This window comes from Monopterus albus, unplaced genomic scaffold (genome assembly GCF_001952655.1).
Source record: "Monopterus albus unplaced genomic scaffold, M_albus_1.0 scaffold12.1, whole genome shotgun sequence".
NCBI classification, from domain to species: Eukaryota; Metazoa; Chordata; class Actinopteri; order Synbranchiformes; family Synbranchidae; genus Monopterus; species Monopterus albus.
This window is the reverse complement of record NW_018127892.1, coordinates 3435608-3456934: the sequence shown is the minus strand read 5'-3', so window position 1 is coordinate 3456934 and position 21327 is coordinate 3435608. Positions and strand designations below refer to the sequence as shown.

Here is a 21327-nt window from a genome sequence, read left to right as displayed (position 1 = left end):
GTCACGACTAATAGTTACCTTTCTGTCTGCTCCGTCTTATCAACAGCAGTCTGATATAACATATCTGCAGCTTCACAGGATAGAATTAAAATGATTAAAATAATTAATACTTCCCGGATGTCTTTCCTCTTCTTATGATATCAGTATGGTAATGTTATTGTAGGTACGAGCTGCATCATGTGCAACTGAAATTTAGCTGGTTCTCGAGATGAAAGAACCGTAATTTCACCTTTCTCATGTTGACTGCCAAAACAGCTGAGGAGTACATGTTTGAATGCAGTATGAACTGATGTTGAATAGGGCATATATTTGTTTGTACGAGAGAATGACTGCGTGTTTCACAGTGAAGGCCTTGAGCGTCTGCTTAAACAATATCCACTGATGTTATCTGTGACACAAGGGCATTTTTTGAAAACACTGCTGTAGGACTTTGATATTATTAACTGTACTTTATAAAGCCTGTACATTTGTAATGAATTTTTTTTTATTTGTTTAATAGAGAACACAAAAGCACCCCAGATATCGACAGTAGTTAGTGCACCACCAACATGATGGTAATTCTGATCACTTAATAATAACCTGCTTTTCACATTAACATCACTTGTTCTTAAAAGTATATGTCACATCAATAAAGCAGTGCTTTTCTGGTTTGGTTACTTGGTTTCTATACATACAGTCAGGGGACAAATTGAAGGAAAAGACAACATCAGTAAGGTGCTGCTTTGAGTCTACTGGGCACCATTCCTCCAAAAAATGATGATGGCTGTTTAACACGTCTGTTGAATGATCTATGATTGTAAAGGACATAACATGTGATTGACACACTTTTTATACTCACCAGTGTCCCTTCATGCCCTGTAACAAACACTGTATTTAGTTAATGATACCAGAGTGTGATAAGAATAGCAACCATATTATATGTGAATGCCACATCATGCCGACTGCTGTGATGGTACACTGAATGAGTTGTAGGTGAGGTGCCTTTGCTAAAGTGCACCTGAGAACTGACGATCAAGCAAAGTAAGGGTGATCGTTATGCGCTTGTCTGCACCATCAACCATTCAGTATCATATTAATAGCATCACAGAGTCTAACAGCAGTAACGACAATGTCACACTGAAGAGTCTGTTGTCAATGTTTACATAAATGTTGATGTAGTTCAACCAGTTGGCCACTAGATGGCCCACTTCCATCACAGTAATAGCTGAGTAATGGAATTTTATGCCAGTTATCTTTACCAAACTTTGCATTGCTTCAGAATGACACATTAGTAAAGCTATCAAGTTTCTCTTCCTGAACTAAAAGCAAAGTAAATCCTGATCAGTTGCCCACAGATGAATAAACTGCTTGGAAATTTTTCACTTACTAAACAAACTGAAAAATAAAGTCTGTCCCACGAAAGGCCAACCAGAACCAGGATAGAGAATCAGCTTATGCAAGTGTACAGATCCTTCAAAAACAGTCTTCATAAACATGTTAAAGTTTTAACAACACAACAGGTTTAATGGAAAAGGCCATTGACACTAGCACTGATACAGTACCAAATGGAAAAGGCCATTGACACTAGCACTCTGCTATTCTTGAAATAAAGACTGATACAGTATTGTCCTTGTTGTGGACCTGGCAGGCATCAGTACTGAACTTATCTTCATTATTTCAAAGCACATTTCAGTTACAGTATTCAATAATCTTCAGCAGCCTATATCATAATGGTCTCCGTCTTTCAACCATACAACATATTTTTCAATGTATCCTGAAACCTTTTTCAAATATTACTTAGAATAAGATTGTTTAAAGTCAGTTTTCTAGTCTTCTGTGAAGAGGCAGTGCTTTAAACTATGAGCAAAGCCACCTCTGGTTACCTTTGTTTAACTGAAAACAGAGTCAATTATCAAGCAGAGGATCTCCATCTCTGCTTTTAACACTGACTACATGCTGATTTACATAGGTACCACTACAGACAAGTGGTTAAAATAAAGTTTATTTTAAGAAACAAATTTGGTTAAATTCACTTAAGGTGGGCTCCTCAGGGTATGCTGCACTGAGACTAAATATACTTACAGTTGTGATAAATCATTTGGCATAATATTCTGTTGGCTTTAAGTTTTATATTTACAGTTCAGAAGGCCACTTAAGTCACTTCACAGGACTACCAATGAGGGACATTTACAAACATCAGCAAACACATGAAAACCCACAAATACACCTGTTCTCTTATTCTTGGCAAAAATAATCCAGACAGTCACAATGGTCAGACTTGACTGAAGAGTCCTCAGATACTGGTGATAGAGCAAATCTGTAAGCTTTCAAGTTTAAAAGAATGTTGACACACCTTTCTTATTTTTAATAAATAAAAGAAAGTACCTTGTTTTCATCCTGATGTTTTGCAACACTTCAGCTTATGATTAATCCTAATTTATTACTTAGGTTTTTTTCTTACTTCCATGAACTTGGGCTCATAGAAAGATACAGTTTGTGTTGATATGTTAATTCAAACCTGAAATGCTGGGCCCATGCCATCACTGTGCAGGCTCTATTCGCCTGACTGGCTATGTCATCTCCTTGTGCTGAAAGCCTGGACAGAGAGGTGATCATGTGTTACTTTGGTGTGTTTACATTACAGCCCAATAGAGAAGAAAACAGAGAAGCCTGAAAGTCCAAACCTGAATCTGTAAGCGTTAACTTATTCAGCTCTTCTTCCAGCCGCTTAGCGGTGATGTGCACGTGGCTGTGAGGTACAGCAGGCAGAGAGCTGAGCAGGTCGCTGTCACTGAGGCTTGGCTCCACGGAGGGTCGCAGGCCGGTTGTTGGAACTTCAGGTAAGCCTGAGATGGAATCCGGCTCTGACACGTCCAACAACGATTTCAATTCTTCCTCCAGGGCATCCATGTCTTCATCTACAAAAAAAAAAACATGACAAACTTAGCTTTCTCAATATTCATATACAGTCATGGCCAAAAATGTTGGCACCGCTGCATTTCTGTCAGATAACACACCACTTCTCCCAGACAATTGTTGCAATCACAAATTCTTTGGTATTCTCATGTTTATTTCTTTTGTTTGCCTTGGAACAAAACAAAGAAGCAGAGGGGAAAAAAGCCAAATCTGATCCGTTCCACACAGAACTCCAAAAATAGACTGGACAGAATTATTGACACCTTTTCAAAATCATCAGAAATAGTTGTATTTCAAGCATGTGATGCTCCTTTAACTTGTAATGAAACTCACCCGTACAATAGAGAAATCACACTGGCAGTCAGTTAAAATGGAGAAAAGTTGACTCAACCTTTGTGTTGTGTGGACCACACTGAGAACCACACTAATGGAAAAGCCTGGACAGTCTCAAGGCTACAAGTCCAGCTCCAGAGATCTGGCTGTTCCTGTGTCCACTGTGCACAACCTTGTCTAGAGGTTACAGGCTATGGCTCTGTAGCTAATTTCCCAGGATGTGGATGAAAGAAGAAAATAAGAGGACGGATTGCAACAAAGGATTGTTGGAATGGAGAATAACAAACCTCGATCAACTTCCAGATTCAAGCTGACCTGCAGGCACAGGGTGCAACAGTGTCAGTTCGCACTATTAGTCGCCATCTGAATGACAAGGGATGCTATGGTAGGAGACCCAGGGGGCCCCCACACAAAGACAAAAAAGCTAGATTGGAGTTTGTCAAAATTTACCTGAGGAAGCCACAGTCCTTATGGGAGAATGTCCTGTGGACAGATGAGACTAAAACAGAGCTTTTTGGTCGAGCACATCATTCTACTGTTTTTGGAAAACAAAATGAAGTCTTCAAAGAAAAGAACAAGGTCCCTACAGTCAAACATGGTGGAGGTTCACTGATGTTTTGGGATTACTTTGCTGCTTCAGGCTCTGGATGTCTTGACTGTGTGTATGGCATCATGAAATGATGATTACCAAGGAACTCTGGGGAGCAATGTAGGGCCCAGTGTCAGAAAGCTGGGTCTCCATCAGAAGCAGAACAATGACCCAAAGCAGACTTTAAAAAACCCCAGAAATGGTTTCAGACAATGTGCTGGAGAGTTCTGAAGTAGCCAACAATGAGTCCAGATCTAAATCCCATATAGCACCTGTGGAGAGATCTCAAAACAGCAGCTGGGAAAAAGAACCCTTCACATTGAGAGACCTGGAGCAGTTGGCAAAAGAAGAGTGGTCCAAAATTCCAGTAGACAGGTGGAAGAAACTCTGTGATGGTTACAGGAAGACACTGATTTCACTTATTTTGTCCAGAGGGTGTGCTACCATATATTAAGTTGAGGGTGTCAATGATTCTGTCCAGTCCATTTTTGGAGTTCTGTGTGGAATGGATCAGGTTTTCTGCTTTTTTGTTTTGTTACAATGCAAACAAAAGAAACAAACGTGAAAATACCAAAGAATTTGTGATTGCAACAAATGTCTGGGAGAAGTGGTGTCTCACCTGACAGAAATGCAGTGGCGCCAGTATTTTTGGCCATGACTGTATACAACACACACTATTAAAGAGATGGTGCTAACAGAACACCATACCTGGACTCGTCACGCCACTGGATATAATTTGGTTCACTTCATCTTGTGTGTCGCATAACTGGTTAAATCACAGGAGATACATTAAGACTGTGAGACTCAGTTAAATAAGACACACTTCATTGTCTTAAAATAAAGCACTACCTCTTGGATTTGATCTACCAGGCTCTCAGCACGTTCCACAGTCACATCCTTAAGAGAGAGTCGCAGGGCAGATACTCCGGCCTGATATGCTTGCATAACCTACAGATGTGTTCAGCAAACACAACAAACTCGGTTTCAAGCAGCAGAAGAAAATAAAAATGTGTTGAGAGAAATGTTCATTCTGTATCTTGAGGTGAGAAGGACGTCTGCCTGAAACATCCATGCAATATCAGAATCAATATTCAATTGATTGGAGTGCTGTCCCACTTTTTGTTTACTTTACAGATTTTTTTGACAATCCAGCACCCACTTATTTAAACAGGGTTGAGTATGGGGTTTTTTTTTCATTCATTTTCTATCTTACCATCTTATCAGTCTGTGACTGGGCTATTCTGTCCAGAATTCCTCTGATGGACTCCAGTTTGGCAAACAGGTTGTCTGCTCTCCTTTCTACCCTCTTGCGGCCTCTCAAACACCTCAGCGCCTGTGGAGTAAGTGGTGAATATTATCACTGAATCCAGTGCTATGGGATATTTGGTTACAAAGAATTTTTTAAACAGTTAAACATTAATAGCAACCTGCGATTTTTTCCCTTCCCGCAGCAGAACTCTTGCTTCTTCTTTGCACCTGCACAAAGATAACCTTTAGCAACTTCAGCAAAAACAGCAGTGCAGGTCTACTGCCGGTTAGTTCAAACCTGGAAGATTTCATCTTTGACTAAATCACAACCTAAATGTCATTCTCTAAAATAAGAAAAAGATGGATCCATACTTGATTCAACCTTTAACACCACCAAGTATTTTTTCAGACGGGCTGCCTTAATCACAAATTCCTATGATTAATACTAGACATTCCACTTTAAGTTCTTATTTGAGCTGATGTACTTGTCAGCCTCCTGGCCCAGTTTCTCCACCCGTTCTCCCAGCAGCTTCTCACTGCGCTGCAGATGGTAGATGCCTATATCCACATCACTGACTGAAGAGACACGGTCCTGCCCAAGCTGACAAAACTTAACAATCTGTAAAGAAAACACATGAAGAAAGGCCAATTACTTACATAAAACCCATTTTAAGACTTTTAACAAAGAGCTTATTGAATGGTAGTCGGCTACGATTTACCTTCTCGCCTTCATGCAACGAAACCGTCACTTGCTTGTCCCTCTGCAGCTGCAGCAGAGCCATGCACAGGGTGCTCTCATCAGCACAGACATCAGAGGAGAGGGAGCAGAGTTCTTGAAGTGACACGACGGAGCGGTTTGCAAATTCACTGCTTCGATAGACCCTGAGTAGTTCGGCTGCTTTCTCCTGAAAAACAAAGAGCAGCTTTGATTATAGCAGCTGCTGTTATGATCCTAATGGTCTAATTAAAATACCAGAAACAGGTCAACAGAATCCATTTGGCAGGGCTACAAGTTGAACCAGTTTGAAATAGCTGTGGTAGTACAGTAGTGCACATAATGTGTCAGTCATGCTTCAGATGCTCAGTAAATTTAGTTTAGTTAAATGATCTGCATCTCTATGTTGTAAAAGACATCAGACAGTGGAACATTAATGTAAAGAAAATTCAAATAAACATAATGTATAGTGCCATACTGCTATAACTGGGAGGTATCATTAAAATGAAAATCATGGCGGCTCTGCTATTATGATAATGTTGTCTTGTGGTGAATCACTAAGTTTGACAAACCTTTACTAGTTCAATGACAACAAAAGACTCCTCCAAAGGGACCCGGTTGCTTCCCAGAAGAGTAGACAATGTCCATTTCAGAGGCCTCACCAGCAGCAGGCCAACACCCCAGGACAGCCAGCCGCAGTCCACATTGGCAGCAAACTCCGACTCCCTCTGTATCTTCCCACATCTGGCACAAGTTAAAGTACATGCAGTAAGCAGGCTGACCCAGACACATAGGAACAGTCAGCAGTGACAGAGCTGACACAGGAGCAGTTACCTGGCCATGGACTGGAGAACAGTCGCCAAGCCCAGCGGTGACTTTTCCTTCCTCCTGAAGGTCTGGTTCAGGTCCTGGAGGTTGACACATACGGTGCCGCGGTCCCGGCAACTCTTTATGATCAGAGCCGTCCAGAAGTCCATCTTACTGTCCCAGTCCGTCGTGTTGACATCCCGGTTCTCCTTGAAGTCAGAGAACAGAAAATTCATCCGATCGTCGTCGTCCCACTCAGGTGGCAGGGCCATTTCGGTGGAGTCAGACATCTGTAACACCCAAGGCTAAACTTTAGCTAAAGCAAAGCTTACTCGTTGTGCCAGGGAGACAGTAAAGGCAGCTAACTCGCTAGCTAGCTTCCAACCAAGTTATCGTTAGGTTCGCTAGCTAGCAACATCCACTACTAGCCCCCACCTTTATGTCACCCCTTAACGTTAAATAAAATGCAACCTCAGAAACCGTCTGAACAGCCGCTCACATCTCACTGCCGGCTGTCAAAGCTAATCCTCTGTTCGCCATGATGCATCGAAAATCTGAGCTAACATCTCATGTATCAACAACATATATTTGCGCCTGTTTTTGTATTCAGAACCGTGTGGGAAAGCGGTGATATCTGTCCCACTGTTTAAATACGTTAGCTCCACCCACGCAGACACCGCGAAAGACAAAGCAAGCGCACACTGAATTCTGCTCATTAGTATCATGTTTGCACTCATCTTGCGCAGATTGAGTTTTTACCATACTCCCATGCTTCATGTAGACTAATTTGTGCGCATTTTGCCTTTTATTTTGGCTCCTGACCGTGTAGGCTACACGGGCATCATACACCATCGACAGTGATTCAAATGCAAAATCTGAGCGAGTGATCGATCACTTGTGCTGACGTACAAAAGAAACTAATATTGACTCCAGGAGCTGGTTTTTGAAAAGCAATTGTAACCACAGGAACTGACACAGGACGTCTTCAGGGCCATAAGCATGATTTAATTATACCATCTGCCAAGTCGCCATTTCATGTACAAATGTATACAACAACAAATAAATACAGTTTGCAAGTGTGCATTACATTGTAACATTATATTACTTTGTAATATAGTGTACATTCTCTAATCTAAGCCATCCCTCCAAAAAATACTGACTGTCGGGGTGGGGAATGGGCTATATATACTATAACAAAATCAGTTTTGGGGCCCATCATTTAGTTTGCTCATGTCTCTGGCCGGCTGTGATCCCATGGTATTATTGCAGAACAGATTCAAGGGTATCTCATATATATACAATATAATACACAAACAACAATAATCAAAAATAACAATACAAAATATAAGGTAAAGAAAACAAAAGATAATCAAGGATTTAAAGTATTGCAATGGTAAGTATTGCTCATTTGACATAGTTATATTATTTGTACAGTGTCATGCAAAAGGATATTTAGTTAAACCACACTGTAACTTATAAAACTTTATAATATCCCGTCTCATCCAGTGAATAATTCAGTACATCCACATGCACGTCACTGTTAGTACAGTATTTGAATTGGCTGAGAAATGTGGTTGACAGAACAGAAGCAGTGATGTAACACTGACATGACACTTGGCATGTTACCGATGCTGTATATTATCACATCATTGAGAAAGTGCATAAAAATGGATTAACCATTTAATTAGTTGCCTTGCTTAAAATATCAGGTGAAACAGGAGACCCTTAGTTACATGGCTTAAACATTTTGCAGTCTTTTATTCATTTGGCACATGTTCGTATTTGCTCAGAGACACCCCCCGCCTTTGACACGTCTACTTGGCACTGAGATCCACCACCAGGTGCTGGTAGGCCAGGGTGTTACCTTTGAAGTTGGCAGCCAGCAGAATATCTTTGTTGTCGACAGATACCAAGCTAAAAGCCCGTGGGGCTCTCATGTTGAGCTCTTGGAAGGGCTGAAAGCGTTGAGTGAGGTCATCCCACAAGTAAACTCTGGAGAATGAGAAATCACTTCCAAGAATGAGGTACTGGCGGAGGCCCACTGTGAAAGGATACACTACCATTGAGCCCCGAGAGGGAAGAGTTTGGATCTCTACAAAACGCTGCCCTTCCCAGCGAAGAATCTTGGAGTCCCCAATGAAGCGTGTGAGGCAAAGGTAAAGAACTTTCCGCACCCAAAAATGCTTAACCATCTGCACATCAGCCAGCTCTGTGATTTGGGAGTAGAAAGCAAACTGCCTCTGGTTTCGGTTCCACTGGTAAACCACTGGGGGTTGAGAGGCGCTGGAGAGGATGAGATGAGGCTTTCCCCCAACATCAACGAACTCAACATGGGTGTCCCGATGCCAAGGGTGAAGAGACTGGTGGGAGTAGAAACCATTGCTGTTCCAGCGATAAATGCTGGTGGAGCCAGCCTTGGAACTATCTGCTACTACAAAGTACCACTCCCCATCCAGCTGGAAGGTCTCCACAAAGTTGGGCTTCCTCACTCGAGTAGTGTCTATGTCTTGGATCTTTACAAAGCGCTGTGGGCCCTCTTCCCACCTGTGATAACAAAAATGTTGTAATAGTATTTCTAAAACGTTTCCTAATAAAGTTTTCTCAGTTTCTGGAAGTGTGGGTTTATTTTCTGCTGGCTGCTTTGTAACTGCTCCTAGCCAAATAGTAGTCCCTCACATAATGCCTTGTACACAAGCATAGACTTCAGTTTTTATATGGATGAACCTAATAAGATACAACATGTTAATTAATGAGTTTTGAGGTGCTAGTAGGTGAATCTTGTCAGTCAAGCTAGCTGCTGCCCCATTTCCAGTTTTTATGTTAAACTAAAGTAATTGCTTGCTAGTTCCAGCTACACATTTATTGCACAGACACAGGAGTTGTCAGTCTTCTTATCTAACTCTTATCTGAAAAGCTAGCAACTGTATTTCCCAAAATATCAAACTCTTTCTTAAAAGCCATGTGGTTTTTTTCAACAAGACACTAGCTGAATGGAAAATACAGTTATAAGTCTCACTTGTAGATATGAGATCCACCAAAAAGTTGAGCTACAACCATGTAAAGTGTGTTGTTTATCACCACTGGTTTGCAGTAGACAGCGGAACGAGCTGCAAGAGACAAAGACAGAAGCCAAAATATCAGGATTTAATATTTAGGATTTAATTTACTGTACCATTCTTATGCTTTAATAGATTGCAACTTACAGGTAATGTTGTGAAACCTCCTGAAGACCATCTCCACATGATCCCATACATACAGGGTGCAGAACCCTGAATCAGGCTGAGCAAAAGCAACAAACTGATCTCCACTGAATTCATAGGACTCCACTGACACAGAGGTGAAAGGGAAGGTTTCATAAACAGCAAAATCTGTAAGAAGACAAACAAAACAACAGTGCTAAGAAGCCAAAATGGTATGGCATGATATCGAGTTCCGCAAAGAAATAAGGATTAAGCTGAAACCTGCACTAATGCAGTTGAAGTCTCGTGGTGCAAGATCGTGGATCCTATGTCCCTGGAATTCAAAGGGACTCGCACAGTAGATGGCAGGAACAGAAGTGTTGGTCTTCTCCATCCAGTCTACCAGCCATTTGATTTTACAGTCACAGCGGAAAGAGTTGCCACGCAGATCTCTGAGCAGCAGGTAGGGAACAGAAAAAACACATCAGTCTAAACCTCTTAAATGCTCCAACATTAAATTTCCAAACCTTCCTTCTGAGTACGGAGTGAAAACGATATAAGAAAAAAACTGAAAAAGTGAAGTGTATGGTTTGATTGAGAATCAAACCACATAGCTGACAGTTTTGCATACAAGTGTGGTTGACCTCTAAACGTTCAGCAAACCACCAGAGAGGGTTTCTGTAGTGACAGATTGCAGGGTCGAATCCCTCAGGATGTCAAGGCACTGTTTTGATTTAAGTGAAGGCCTGCTTACAAATCTGTGAGGATGTCTAGATGTTTGAAGAGATCTCTTGGCAGCTGCTGTAGGTTGTTGTTTGACAGAGACCTGAAAAAAATCCAGGAGGAAGTTCTCATTATGTTTTGCTTGTATGGTATAGTAGTATGTATTTGTCAAAAAAAAACAACCCCTGTCTTCACCTCAACAAAATACTCACAGGTGAGTCAGGGACTTGAGTCCTCTGAAGGTATACTTTGAGAGACCCTGGATGTCATTATTCTCAATGAACCTGAGAAAAGAACAAACCACTCACAATGATGACAAACTCTGAAATCCAGCCAGTATTATAGACACATCCTTGTATGGAAAATGAACTTCTGTCTTTTGTGCAAGGTACATTAGGAGTGTGATTGTACACAGCCATTATTTCAGTAGTAAAAATCTGTTTCTGGTGGATTTACAATGAAGGTAATGGCCAGCTAAATGAAGCAAAACCAAAATAAAAGCAAACAAACAAAAAGATTAATCTCATTTCATAACTGTGATCAATGTGATAAAAATGAAACAGTCTTCGTTCTGCATGTTGATAGTTGAGGACATATTGCATGTGCAGACTCTAGTGAGGTAGCTGGATATGAAAATATGACTTTATTAGCATTCACAGCTTGTAGTTGGTGGCTGTGTGGTGCACTGAGGCCAGAGGACAGGGCTGCAGCCAAGACCACACACAGCCAACAGCTGAGGCATTCCCAACACTGGAAGCCCTCCAAGTCCATCAGTACATAAAATAACATATTCAGCTTGATCAAACTGCAGAAGCTGGATATCACTGTGTTTGCTGTCACACAAGGATTTATTTTCAATTTTACTTTAGGCATTCTTTGCCAACCTGGCAAAAACTGCAGCCTTAATTTATTGATGTTATTCACCTCACAGAGAAATATATTGTAAATAGATCAAAACCTTACTTTAAAGCAAACCTATGTAATGTACTTTGATACAATTATAGCATAAATTAAATGCAAAACAATTTAAGAGTTAAAAATTAAAAATCAATGTACCACAACAAATCAGTTCACTGCTTTGAAGACTAGATTCAGTCAAAATAATTTTAAAATAGTAGCATCTTGCATTAAGGAGCACTGAGTGGGACACTCACAGGTACTGCAGGTGAGACAGACCAGCAAAGGCATCATTAGCAATTGTGGTGAATGTGTTGGAGTTTAAGAGCCTGTGGATTAGAAAGGAGGCATTAGTATAAGGATAAGGATAATCACTTTATTTGGCCAAGTATGTTATACACACAAGGAATTTGTTTCCGGTACAGAACCAAGGGAGCCAGCTGCAGTGCCAACTCACACCGATGGCTCTAACCACTGGGGGCAACTTGGGGTTCAGTATCTTGCCCAAAGACACTTCAACATGTGGACTGCAGGCTCCATGATTCAAACCTCTAACCTTCCAGTTGGGAGACAACCACTCTATCCACTGCACCACTTGACCAAGAAAGCTAGAGGGAAATATCTCAGTAATAAACTGTTACTTTCAGTATCTAAAAATAAAATTTCATTTGTCACTGGGCACATTTAAAGAAACAGACAAGCTGCAGTCCTAAAAATATTTGTAGTCTCAACAACATAAAAGATTCTGTAGGGCCAAAGTTCTGAACGTTCTCAAAATTTACACCGACACACACAGGCCTACGCACAAACAGAGAGAGAGACACACACTCATGATTGCATCTGAGGAGATAAACAGCCTTTTGTCTGGCACTGCAGAACTGAAGGGAGTCAGTCATTGGCACTGATACAGAGCCACTTTACTCTTATTACTGCTATGTCACCACCACTGTTTTCAAAAACCATTCATTTCTAGTGTCTGAAGGCATTTCATTGTCACTGCACAACAAAAGGTATCTGCGTGTATGTGATATCCAGTGTTGTGACAGTTTGAAAACAAGGGAGAGAGATACAACTTACAAGTTTAGGATGTTGTTGTAATACTGGTCTGCTGTGGGTCAGAGTACTCACAGAAACTGCAGCAGGTGAAGGTGGGAGAATGCTCCCTCTGGGATCGTAGTAAAGGCTGCGTTCACCATCGTCCTGTTTGGACAAAAAACAACACCTATTGTTAAATGTGTCTTCTTGATGTGAGAATGCAGGTTACGGGGGCACAACGCGCAGAAATGTGTCATCATACAATTTTTGGAGGATACTTTTGTTTTCCTTGCAGTTTAAATTTCAAAAAAGGGCAAAATCTTTTCAAAACTGGGACACATGACTTCCTTTTTCACTTCTTTACTTCTTCTCTAGTGTAAAACGAGGGCACCTCCACCAGCCTGTGCTGCTGAATTCTCTTGAATGTATAAACTCAACAGTCAGTCCACAGATGACTAATCTCACATGTAAGGGAACCTTGTAACCATCTCAACAAAACACAGCCTTCTTCCATCAAACACTAAGCTTTCCATGACATTATATGTGTTCCATTTATTGAGCAAATCTCTTCAAGAATAAATCTGTCAGAGGAGAAACAGATCTCTTGTAGCAAGGTGGGGAATCTATTGTTAGTGTTCCTCCCTGGAGCTCGACAGGATTTCACTGCTGTGCTCTCTCAACTAAGTTCAGCATGGCACGACAAAGGGATGGTATTATTATTTGTATGCAAAGCTGTCTCATATACAGTTTTCATTACCAATGCAAAGACAGACTGTGTGAAGAAAACAAAGCATCAGTAAGAAACATATCTATATTCCTTTTATGACAGGCAACGATTTTATGCGTCATTACATAATGGAAAGTGACATCAGTGATGTAGTGATCTGTACCAGCCTGCATGCTGCTGAGATTTCCTGTGGGTTATGAAAAGATGTTTTCGGTGAGTGAAAGGCAAACATGTGGATTTTGGACTCACAGAGAGATGATTCCAGGGGGGAAGCTCTTGGGGATAGCCTTGGTATCCACACAGAAAGCGCTGTCTTTGGTGCAGGAGCAGGTCGCAGGACAGCGGGGGATCTTGGGGGCTCTCCCGGCATTTGATTCTGCCGGCATGGAGAGACTCAGACACAGAATCAACAAGCAGATCATCCACCTCAGTCCAAGCTCCAGCATCCTCTGGCTGGAGGAATGGGAAGCCATGTGAGTGGGCTTCTTGAAGTTTGTCCTCAGTGGCAGGTGAATTGACAGTCAACCTGTCTACAGCCGTAGCAGTGCTGATAATGCTGAGTGCAGAGGTGAGAGAGAGAGCTAGGGGATAGGAGAGAGAGAAAAGAAGGGAGGAAGGAGGGGGAGTGAGCGAGGGTAGTTTTGTGTATCCTCGGTGGGTGTGTGTGCTCTGCAGCTTCCCTGGATCTGTGCAGTTTGTCTCTGTCTCTGTAAAGAGCTGCTGCCAGCATGCACACTGCAAAAATGATGAGCGTGAGTCCTTTCTCTGCACTTGGAGCCGTAGGCAGCATCGCTGACAATGAATTATTAACAACGGCACATGCAGAAAATCTGAAAACAACAGCAGCAGGGAGCGATGGGATGCGGAGAGAGAGTGGTACAGGATCACATCAGTGATTATGCTGCCAGGAGTCTGCATGCTGTGTGGACGTCTTTTCAGATGTGAACTCATGTCAAGCTGCTGCAGTCAAGGAGGCATCGAGGATTCAGAGAAAGTGTGGTGTGTGTGTGTGTGTGTGTGTGTGTGTGTGTGTGTGTGTGTGTGTGTGTGGAGGGGGGGTATTCTGGCAGTTTCTAAACAGAAATCAGTGCTGAGATTTTCTGAATGCTTGAAGGTACACACAATTCATTCAAGAAGGAGGAGACTAAACATTACTTAGTGGTGAAGTACCTAATGTTGCACTATATACATGACTGTTATACCAAAAAAAAAAAATCCTGCAGTTTTAAATGAGTATTTCATCAACATTAGGCTACAGCTAGGCTAGCAGTTAACAGTTACCATTAATGAAAGGGAAGGGGGATACAATTTAAGGGGTCAGTTAAATTTAAAAATTCATGCTATACGTACAACCAAAAAAAGATCCTGTATTTCCATAAGTGGGGTAAAACTATGGAATAATTTAAGTGTGGACATAAAAAATAGTAATAGAATTGATGAGTTTAAACGTAAATATAAAAGGTATGTGTCAATCAAGATATATGCAAGAACAGGCTTAATGATTAATTACATGGACTATTGTGGGTGTGGTGTATATTTCGTAACCATTCTTTAGTATATCACTTGTGTGATGTAACAATGTTAACACTGTTATATTCTTTTTTAGTATAATATGTGTGTGGGTAGAAGTGAATCATTTATTGCTTGCAAACCAATGATGGTAAGATGATGTCATAGGGTAGGACTGGATAAGTCTGACTTCTTCCTGCTCCATTCAAGCATGTACTAGGTATAAGCAAATTGATAATGGATTGTGTGTAAAAATATGTGTTGTTATATCAACTGTTGTATATGCTTGAAAGAATAAATCAAATCAAATCAAATCAAACCATCATCGCTTAATCTACTCATTGTTTTCTTTATTAACTTGGCAATCACTTGGCAATTTTTGTTAGCAAATAGTGTAAACCTCCCATCTCAAGCTGCCAGAGCCCAGTATGACAGCTTCAGGATGCCTAATATCTGGTCCAAAATGTGAACAGATTTACATGTGATTATAATTATTATTATGAACTATGATTCTGTTGAAAGAAATGTCAGATAAAGTAAAACAATTCTGGCCTTTCAGGCTTTATCATTATGAAAATACTGATAATTATAGTAGTCATATTTTAGCAGTAGGCTATTGATTTCTTTCCTCATGCTGTATCTGATGTATGTAATAATTTTATGTATGCATAATATAAGGATATAATGTCATTCTAAATTAGGGTCTGCAAGTATAGCTGTTGCATGTGACATTGTTATTGTTGCATATCCTTTAACGGCATGAGGAGCACCATCTGTAATCTGTAAGGCAGTCAGTTATAGGCCGATTTGAACATGACCTTTGCTAACTAAGTTATATTTATAATTATATTCCAGTTACGTTTATTTGTTTCTAATGCATTAACAACAGAGAAGCAACAAACACAAGATCAGACATCTGAAAACAATTCTGCCTGGTAACTCGAAGGGCTGACTGATGACACCAGGGGGCGCTATTGGCCATAAAATAAGGTCAGTTTGGGGTAGTTGGCTGTGCACAAAGTGGCTGAATGTCCAGTGCAGAGCTGCAGCTTCAGTGCCAGGCATTACCAGCTGCCCTGCACAAGGACTCTGTTGTCACAGTCAGCAGAGACCTTGTCCAGACTGTTTGTATGCACGTTATTCCCAAGCCAGACAGGCATCAGAGCTATGTGGTTTTCAAAAGCTGTTTTTTTTAGCCTAAATGATTTGTTGTTCCATAGTTAGATCAAATTATAACTGTAGGCTGCTGACAATACATTGATCAATATAGAGACTTACTCTATTTGGTAAGTTCTTTCTTTCTTTCTTTCAGTAATAGCCCTCCATGTCCTCTGATGTATGCTTGCTGTAAGCTATGAAATGAAAGAAAAAGCATTATCTTGATAAAAGAAAGAAAAGCCCATAATATCTTCAGGGGCTTCTTTAAAACCTGTCAGATGTCGTCTGTCTATGAAATCTGTGAAGCCTCGCTGTAGCACATCAGTTGGGCTGTGGGTGGTGTCTCTTTGTGCCTTATCCAGTTAAGGAATGCCATTTCCTGTTCTATTTTTATTTCTTTATTATCTTTTGTGCTTTCATGCAGGGTATTTGCGTGCTTCTTAGCTTTGTTTTTTCTAACTGTATTTGTGGATTCATGTAGGCCTCTATGTCATGCGCAGTGAGAAGCAGTTAATGCCTGAGCTTACTCTCTGATGAGCTCCACCCAATCTAAACCTCCGGTGGGACCCGGTATAATTGCATGGCATAGAGAAGGGAGCATGAAACAGCAGCTGGAAACTGTAACATGTCCTGTGTGAAGCAGGGGAATCTGGAAAGCTGCTGAGATTAGTCCACAAAGTTCTTTCTATACAAGAATGCTGACTAAATAACAGGTTTTAGTCTAAAATACTGTTTTGGAAAATGTGCTGCGTGACTTCGTACTCAGAAACAACTACTTCCCATTTTGAATGATTGAGGCATTAAAACAGTGGTTTAACATTCTGGAAAATACTTTTATTTACCGAGAACATTGATACCGATCTCAAATGTGTCCATTAAATATGATGCTACAGCCAGCAGCTGGTTAGATTAACTTAGCACAAAGACTTTAAACAGCCAGTCTATCAGCACCTCTAAAAACTTACCAAATTTAACAATTTGTAGGTTGTTTGTTGTACTGGTACAGAAACTGTTAAATGTATTAATTAGCTTGGGCACAACCAGGATAACAACCACTTTCCGGTCTTCGAGCTAAGTTAAGCTGCTGGGCCTAGCTATTTATTGTAGACCTATCATTTTTAAATGATAGAATTTAAATTTATATAAACTCCTCAACCTGCAATCATTTTTCTCTTGGTCATGTGAAGACATTGAAAAACAAGTTTATTGTTATTGACACATTATCACCTTTGAAGTTTATATGCTAAACTCAGCTGCTACTCACATCCAACATTTATGGAGCAACACTGTGTTTCAGCAAGACAATAATTTTCACTGTCTTTTAGCTCCTTTAGATTGAATATAACTGCATGCGGTCAAAAATGACACCATGAGTGAAAACCTAAAGAAATGAGATGAAACTCACAAACATTATAGAGCTACATAAAGCTTAGGAGACCATGTCACATTATTTTCACATCTTCCTTTATACAATGTTATTATAAAACTATAAACTGTAGTTGCTTTAAGGCAAATAAATATCCAAATTCAACTGAGGCCAAACAAAGCACTTAAAATTGTTTGGAACAGCTTATAGCCACTTTTACTGAGGAAATGTTTCTTTTCTTTTTTTTTTTCTTTTTTTTTACTTACATTCAATTAACCCCAATTTCCATTTGTTTGACAGAATACGAATTATGTTAACAAGGCAACAGCAGTCAAAGGCCTCTCCAGCGAAACACACTAGGTTGTCATATGTATCAGCAATGAGGATTCAGTGTGTTTTTTAAATTAGTGTAGCCCCGACACACTTTTCAGTCAAGTAGTACTACATAGTATTAACAGCTGTGCCTCTTGAGCTGCTATGTTTCATGTAAATTTTTCATGTAAAGAAGCCAAGTTAGTGCTCACTCTGACAGCTGAACAGCAGACAGAGCACTTGGCAAAAATGATTTTTCAAATGTCACAAAGCGTTCCTGTCTCATGTGCCAGACTCTCGCCGTCTCATCCTCTGCAGTTTGGCACGTATGTATTCTAAACTGAGAGCTTTTCACCTCTCCGTTGGCCAACTCTGTCTCAGTGGTTTTTGGAGAACTTTAGTTACAGCCATGTTTAACGCTCACTTTGTTCGCTTCAGTTTCAAACCCACATCCTATCCTGATTATAGACCAAGGAGCCTGAAAAGATCTCTCTGTCTGTCTGTTTCCATTTCTGTGATTTTCACAGTTTGGCCTCCTGACTGCACAGGCAGCAGGAAGAACAAAATCGGAAGAAAGATGAAATATGTTTCACCTCAGTTCTTTTCAGGGAAAATCCCAGCTGCTCCAGGCGATGTGTTTCATATGGACCTCACTGAGGTGCTGAGGCTTCATTCAGACATGCAGGCACATGTTATGGTGTTTCTCTTCTATAGATACTGTACTGTTGCTCACATGAAAGCAATATGTCTACACCCTCTCAGCAAGTCTTTACACAAAGTAATTGACAGAGGTAGACAAGGGCACAAACAAACAGGTAATTCTGAGGGATTAAATCATTAACTTCACCTTCATGTAGCTTTTTGAGGCCACTAGCAGCTAAACACCCGTAATTCAGTTGTCCAGGAGCAAATAATGTTTTCACAGTGACCGAGAACTTCAGTAACATAAATGTTTGCCTCGGTGAGCCTTACTAGGTGCAAATCTGTCATGTTTGATGAGTCTGCCTTTAATACGCAATCGCAGGGTTGCGACAATAAAATTTACAATTATTACATATTTGAAAACAAACACTGAGGCCTTCAGACAAGTCTATTAACAGCAGTGAATCCTGTGAAATTAAACTGCAGTGCGAAGGCTGTAGGACACCCTAAGGATTATATATCAAACTGTGCCAAGAAAACAACCATCCCAAATTGCTCTTATTCCCCGCCTCACTCTAAGTGCAGCTCAGTGGCTGGAAGGTACAGTGTGTCAGCCAATCTCATCCTAGGCTCAATTCAATTAAAGAGAGTACAAAGACGCATGGCTCAGGGGCAAGTGATATGATTAGAGGCCTGTGCACAACAACGCTGCTGCTTTGATTCATACCCTCTGTTGTCTGGTCTTTCACAGCGAAGGGCCTTCGAGCTGAGACAACTGAGCAAAGGAGGGCTCCCTAAAGTGGGCTGCGATGTCTTCAAGAGGAGGGCTGCTAAGCTAATCTCTGAGAGTCACCAAGTTATACTGTCACTCTCTTTCAGTGAAAACAGGCTGCAGTCAGAAGAAAACAATTTTTTTTTCCTAAGACAGAGACATTCTGTTGATCAACATTCTGACATTTTGAGACTCAGCAGATCAGGAAAATCCTTCAAACCGAAGGCCATGTTGCTATCTTAGTTTTCCATAAGAACAATGCACTGGAGCAGCTGTATACTAGCCCTCTCCACACCCTCGCGTCAAGCTGCCATAAAAGACAGGTGATACGTCTCTTGGGACAGGGATGTGTCCAAGGAATGCATGTGTAGGTATCCTGCTGCCTGTGGGGACGGTGGAGAAAGGCCCAGCACACCAGTTGATCCTGTTTGATAAAGGCTCTGACAGGCCCAGATTATATGTCTCAGCCTGGAGGGGGTGTCTGTGTCTCATTCCTGTGCTGAAGAAAGTCGATCTGGTGGGAAAGAGGAGGGGCTATGCCTGTAGGCATCAGTTTTTGTATGGATGCCAACACACACGCCTTGTCAATAGACACCCCCTCTCCACCCCACTGCTAGTTTGACACCAAACAAACATCCTCACCCATCTCATTTACCTGACCACACCTGTGGCTCCAGACACCATAAATAGTCTATCCACAAATCATGCCAGATACAGTCTATATCTTGCTGTGAGGCGGTGCAGAAACATTTGTCCTGAAATGATTCATTTCCAGTCTTGTCTGTTACACTTTCGCAGACTTTATTTGGCAAATTACCTGGTGCATATTTTGCACATATGGGGTACCAAAGAACTACTTACATGTAGTTCCAAGGGAAAATGTGACATCTGTGGGTCCTAGAAATAATTGACACTGTAAGCACTTTTTAAATTACCCAGTATAAACAGTGTGTACAAGGGACAAACAGGCTTAGTCTGTTCAGTATGTTCACAGTTGCCCCCCAGGAGCTATAGCATGGCTGCAAACACAAAAAGGTAAAATGTTGCTCTGTTAGCCACTACTTCAGTCCAAACCGAGAGGTCTCTACAACTACTTGGTAGATTTCAATGAAATATTGTCCAGAGATTCATGGTTCTCAGATGATGAGTCCTAATGACTTTAGTAATCCTCTGACTTTTCTTTAGCCACTCTGAGATTGACATTTGTAGCGCTGAATGAACTGTCCTAACAACTGACAAATGGATAGCCAGAAATTATCGGTGCACATTGAGGATATCCTCAGGATAAACTGTAAAAATCACCACCTGGTCAAAATTTGCCAAATACTTTTTATGGCCAGAAAAACTAAAGACATTCCATTTAGGCTTAGCTTTACTTTGTATTCAATGCATATTAACAAATGTTAGCATAGCCTACTCTTGGTTAACTGGGATGTGAACATGGTATAAACATTATACAACCAGCATGTTAGCATGTTGATGTTGATGTTTAGCTCAAAGCACAGCCTTACAGTGCTGCTAGTATGGCTCTAGACTCTCATTAATATGTAATGCTACATATTACAGCCTGCTACACTATGCTTACTTTCCTGTACTGAACTTTACTGTAATTACCTTAAAAATGAATGAACATGAGACAGTTTCATTTCACACCCTGCGTAATGACACTCTAATTAAGCCTACTGTGAAAAAAGGAGTGAACAAAGACCTCTGTGTTTTTGTTTTTGGTGAAAATTTGGACACTACTAATTTGCAGGTTGTCTAAGGTGTTATTCATTTACAGCATGGTATAGGATTATGTTCAGATGGATAAGTGGGAATACCATAAAGCTTGAAGCGTGGAGAGTGCATTTTCCCACAGACTGATTTGCTTATGTTTCCTGTGATATGGACAAAAGAAGAAAAGTGGCAGTGACTCAAGGACAACAGTGAGACACACAGTGAGTGACAGGCCATGCCCCAGCCTCACCCCTTCTGTCATATGTGTCCCATAGAGCAGACAGGGCACTGGGGACCTGTCATACTGACAGGTCCCAGAGCGTTCTGTGGAGCCCTCTGTGGCTTTAGAAACATCAGCAATCAAAACTGCACAGTTGAGGCTCTGGCTGCTTTTGTGTGTGTTGCATTTATTGACAAAAACGATATTTTTTTTCTACTGCAAAATTTGTCAAAACTGAGCTACACCCAAAACCTCAGTGACAGCTGTTCATCACTTTAACAATGTTTAACAAGGGTGGGGAATCCGTCAAAGAGAACAAACAGCTGAAAATTAAAATTCCTCCTCTGTTTTGAAATCAACAATTTATGGTGCACCGGAGACAAGCCTGTCTGCTGTGGTTACCCACACACTTAATGTAATGTCTGAACTGTCTGAGGTTTCGCTTTTATGTATTCTGCATTAGAAGGAATGACAGAACAAG

The 21327-nt window shown here is 40.9% G+C and overlaps 2 protein-coding genes across 5 annotated transcripts; both read right to left on the bottom strand.

The window, feature by feature from the left end:
- Positions 1 to 6: 6 nt before the first annotated feature.
- Positions 7 to 7223, bottom strand: chmp7 (charged multivesicular body protein 7). 4 transcript variants are annotated; one of them, XM_020590497.1, is made up of 11 exons: positions 6615 to 7223; positions 6353 to 6524; positions 5785 to 5970; positions 5551 to 5684; positions 5245 to 5293; positions 5031 to 5150; positions 4667 to 4765; positions 4526 to 4583; positions 2664 to 2897; positions 2498 to 2575; positions 7 to 788 (listed from the first exon to the last, which is right to left on the bottom strand). In XM_020590497.1, exons 1-10 carry the CDS (start codon positions 6875 to 6877, stop codon positions 2550 to 2552), a joined length of 1341 nt encoding a protein of 446 aa, XP_020446153.1. In that variant the 5' UTR covers positions 6878 to 7223; the 3' UTR covers positions 7 to 788; positions 2498 to 2549. The 4 variants fall into 4 exon arrangements, with proteins under 4 accessions (XP_020446153.1, XP_020446152.1, XP_020446154.1 ...); XM_020590496.1 differs by lacking the exon at positions 7 to 788 and adding an exon at positions 1559 to 2279; XM_020590498.1 differs by lacking the exon at positions 7 to 788 and having other exon boundaries at positions 1559 to 2575; positions 6615 to 6877; positions 7059 to 7223.
- A 358-nt stretch (positions 7224 to 7581) lies between these two features.
- Positions 7582 to 14126, bottom strand: lgi3 (leucine-rich repeat LGI family, member 3). The gene is made up of 9 exons (XM_020590495.1): positions 13398 to 14126; positions 12515 to 12586; positions 11644 to 11715; positions 10702 to 10773; positions 10521 to 10592; positions 10049 to 10218; positions 9791 to 9955; positions 9604 to 9694; positions 7582 to 9131 (listed from the first exon to the last, which is right to left on the bottom strand). Exons 1-9 carry the CDS (start codon positions 13619 to 13621, stop codon positions 8402 to 8404), a joined length of 1668 nt encoding a protein of 555 aa, XP_020446151.1. The 5' UTR covers positions 13622 to 14126; the 3' UTR covers positions 7582 to 8401.
- Between the last annotated feature and the right edge of the window lie 7201 nt (positions 14127 to 21327).

Excerpts from the sequence above, each read along its gene's own strand:
- chmp7 (XM_020590497.1), bottom strand. The coding sequence starts at position 6,877 with ATGTCTGACTCCACCGAAATGGCCCTGCCACCTGAGTGGGACGACGAC. Across the intron at positions 5,685-5,784 it reads CGTTGCATGAAGGCGAGAAG|ATTGTTAAGTTTTGTCAGCT; the intron begins GTAAATCGTAGC and ends TTTTCTTTACAG. Across the intron at positions 4,766-5,030 it reads AGTCACAGACTGATAAGATG|GTTATGCAAGCATATCAGGC; the intron begins GTAAGATAGAAA and ends ACACATCTGTAG.
- lgi3 (XM_020590495.1), bottom strand. The coding sequence starts at position 13,621 with ATGGCTTCCCATTCCTCCAGCCAGAGGATGCTGGAGCTTGGACTGAGG. Across the intron at positions 11,716-12,514 it reads CTTCACCTGCTGCAGTTTCT|GCTCTTAAACTCCAACACAT; the intron begins GTGAGTACTCTG and ends TCTAATCCACAG. Across the intron at positions 9,132-9,603 it reads GGTGGATCTCATATCTACAA|GTGGGAAGAGGGCCCACAGC; the intron begins GTGAGACTTATA and ends TTGTTATCACAG.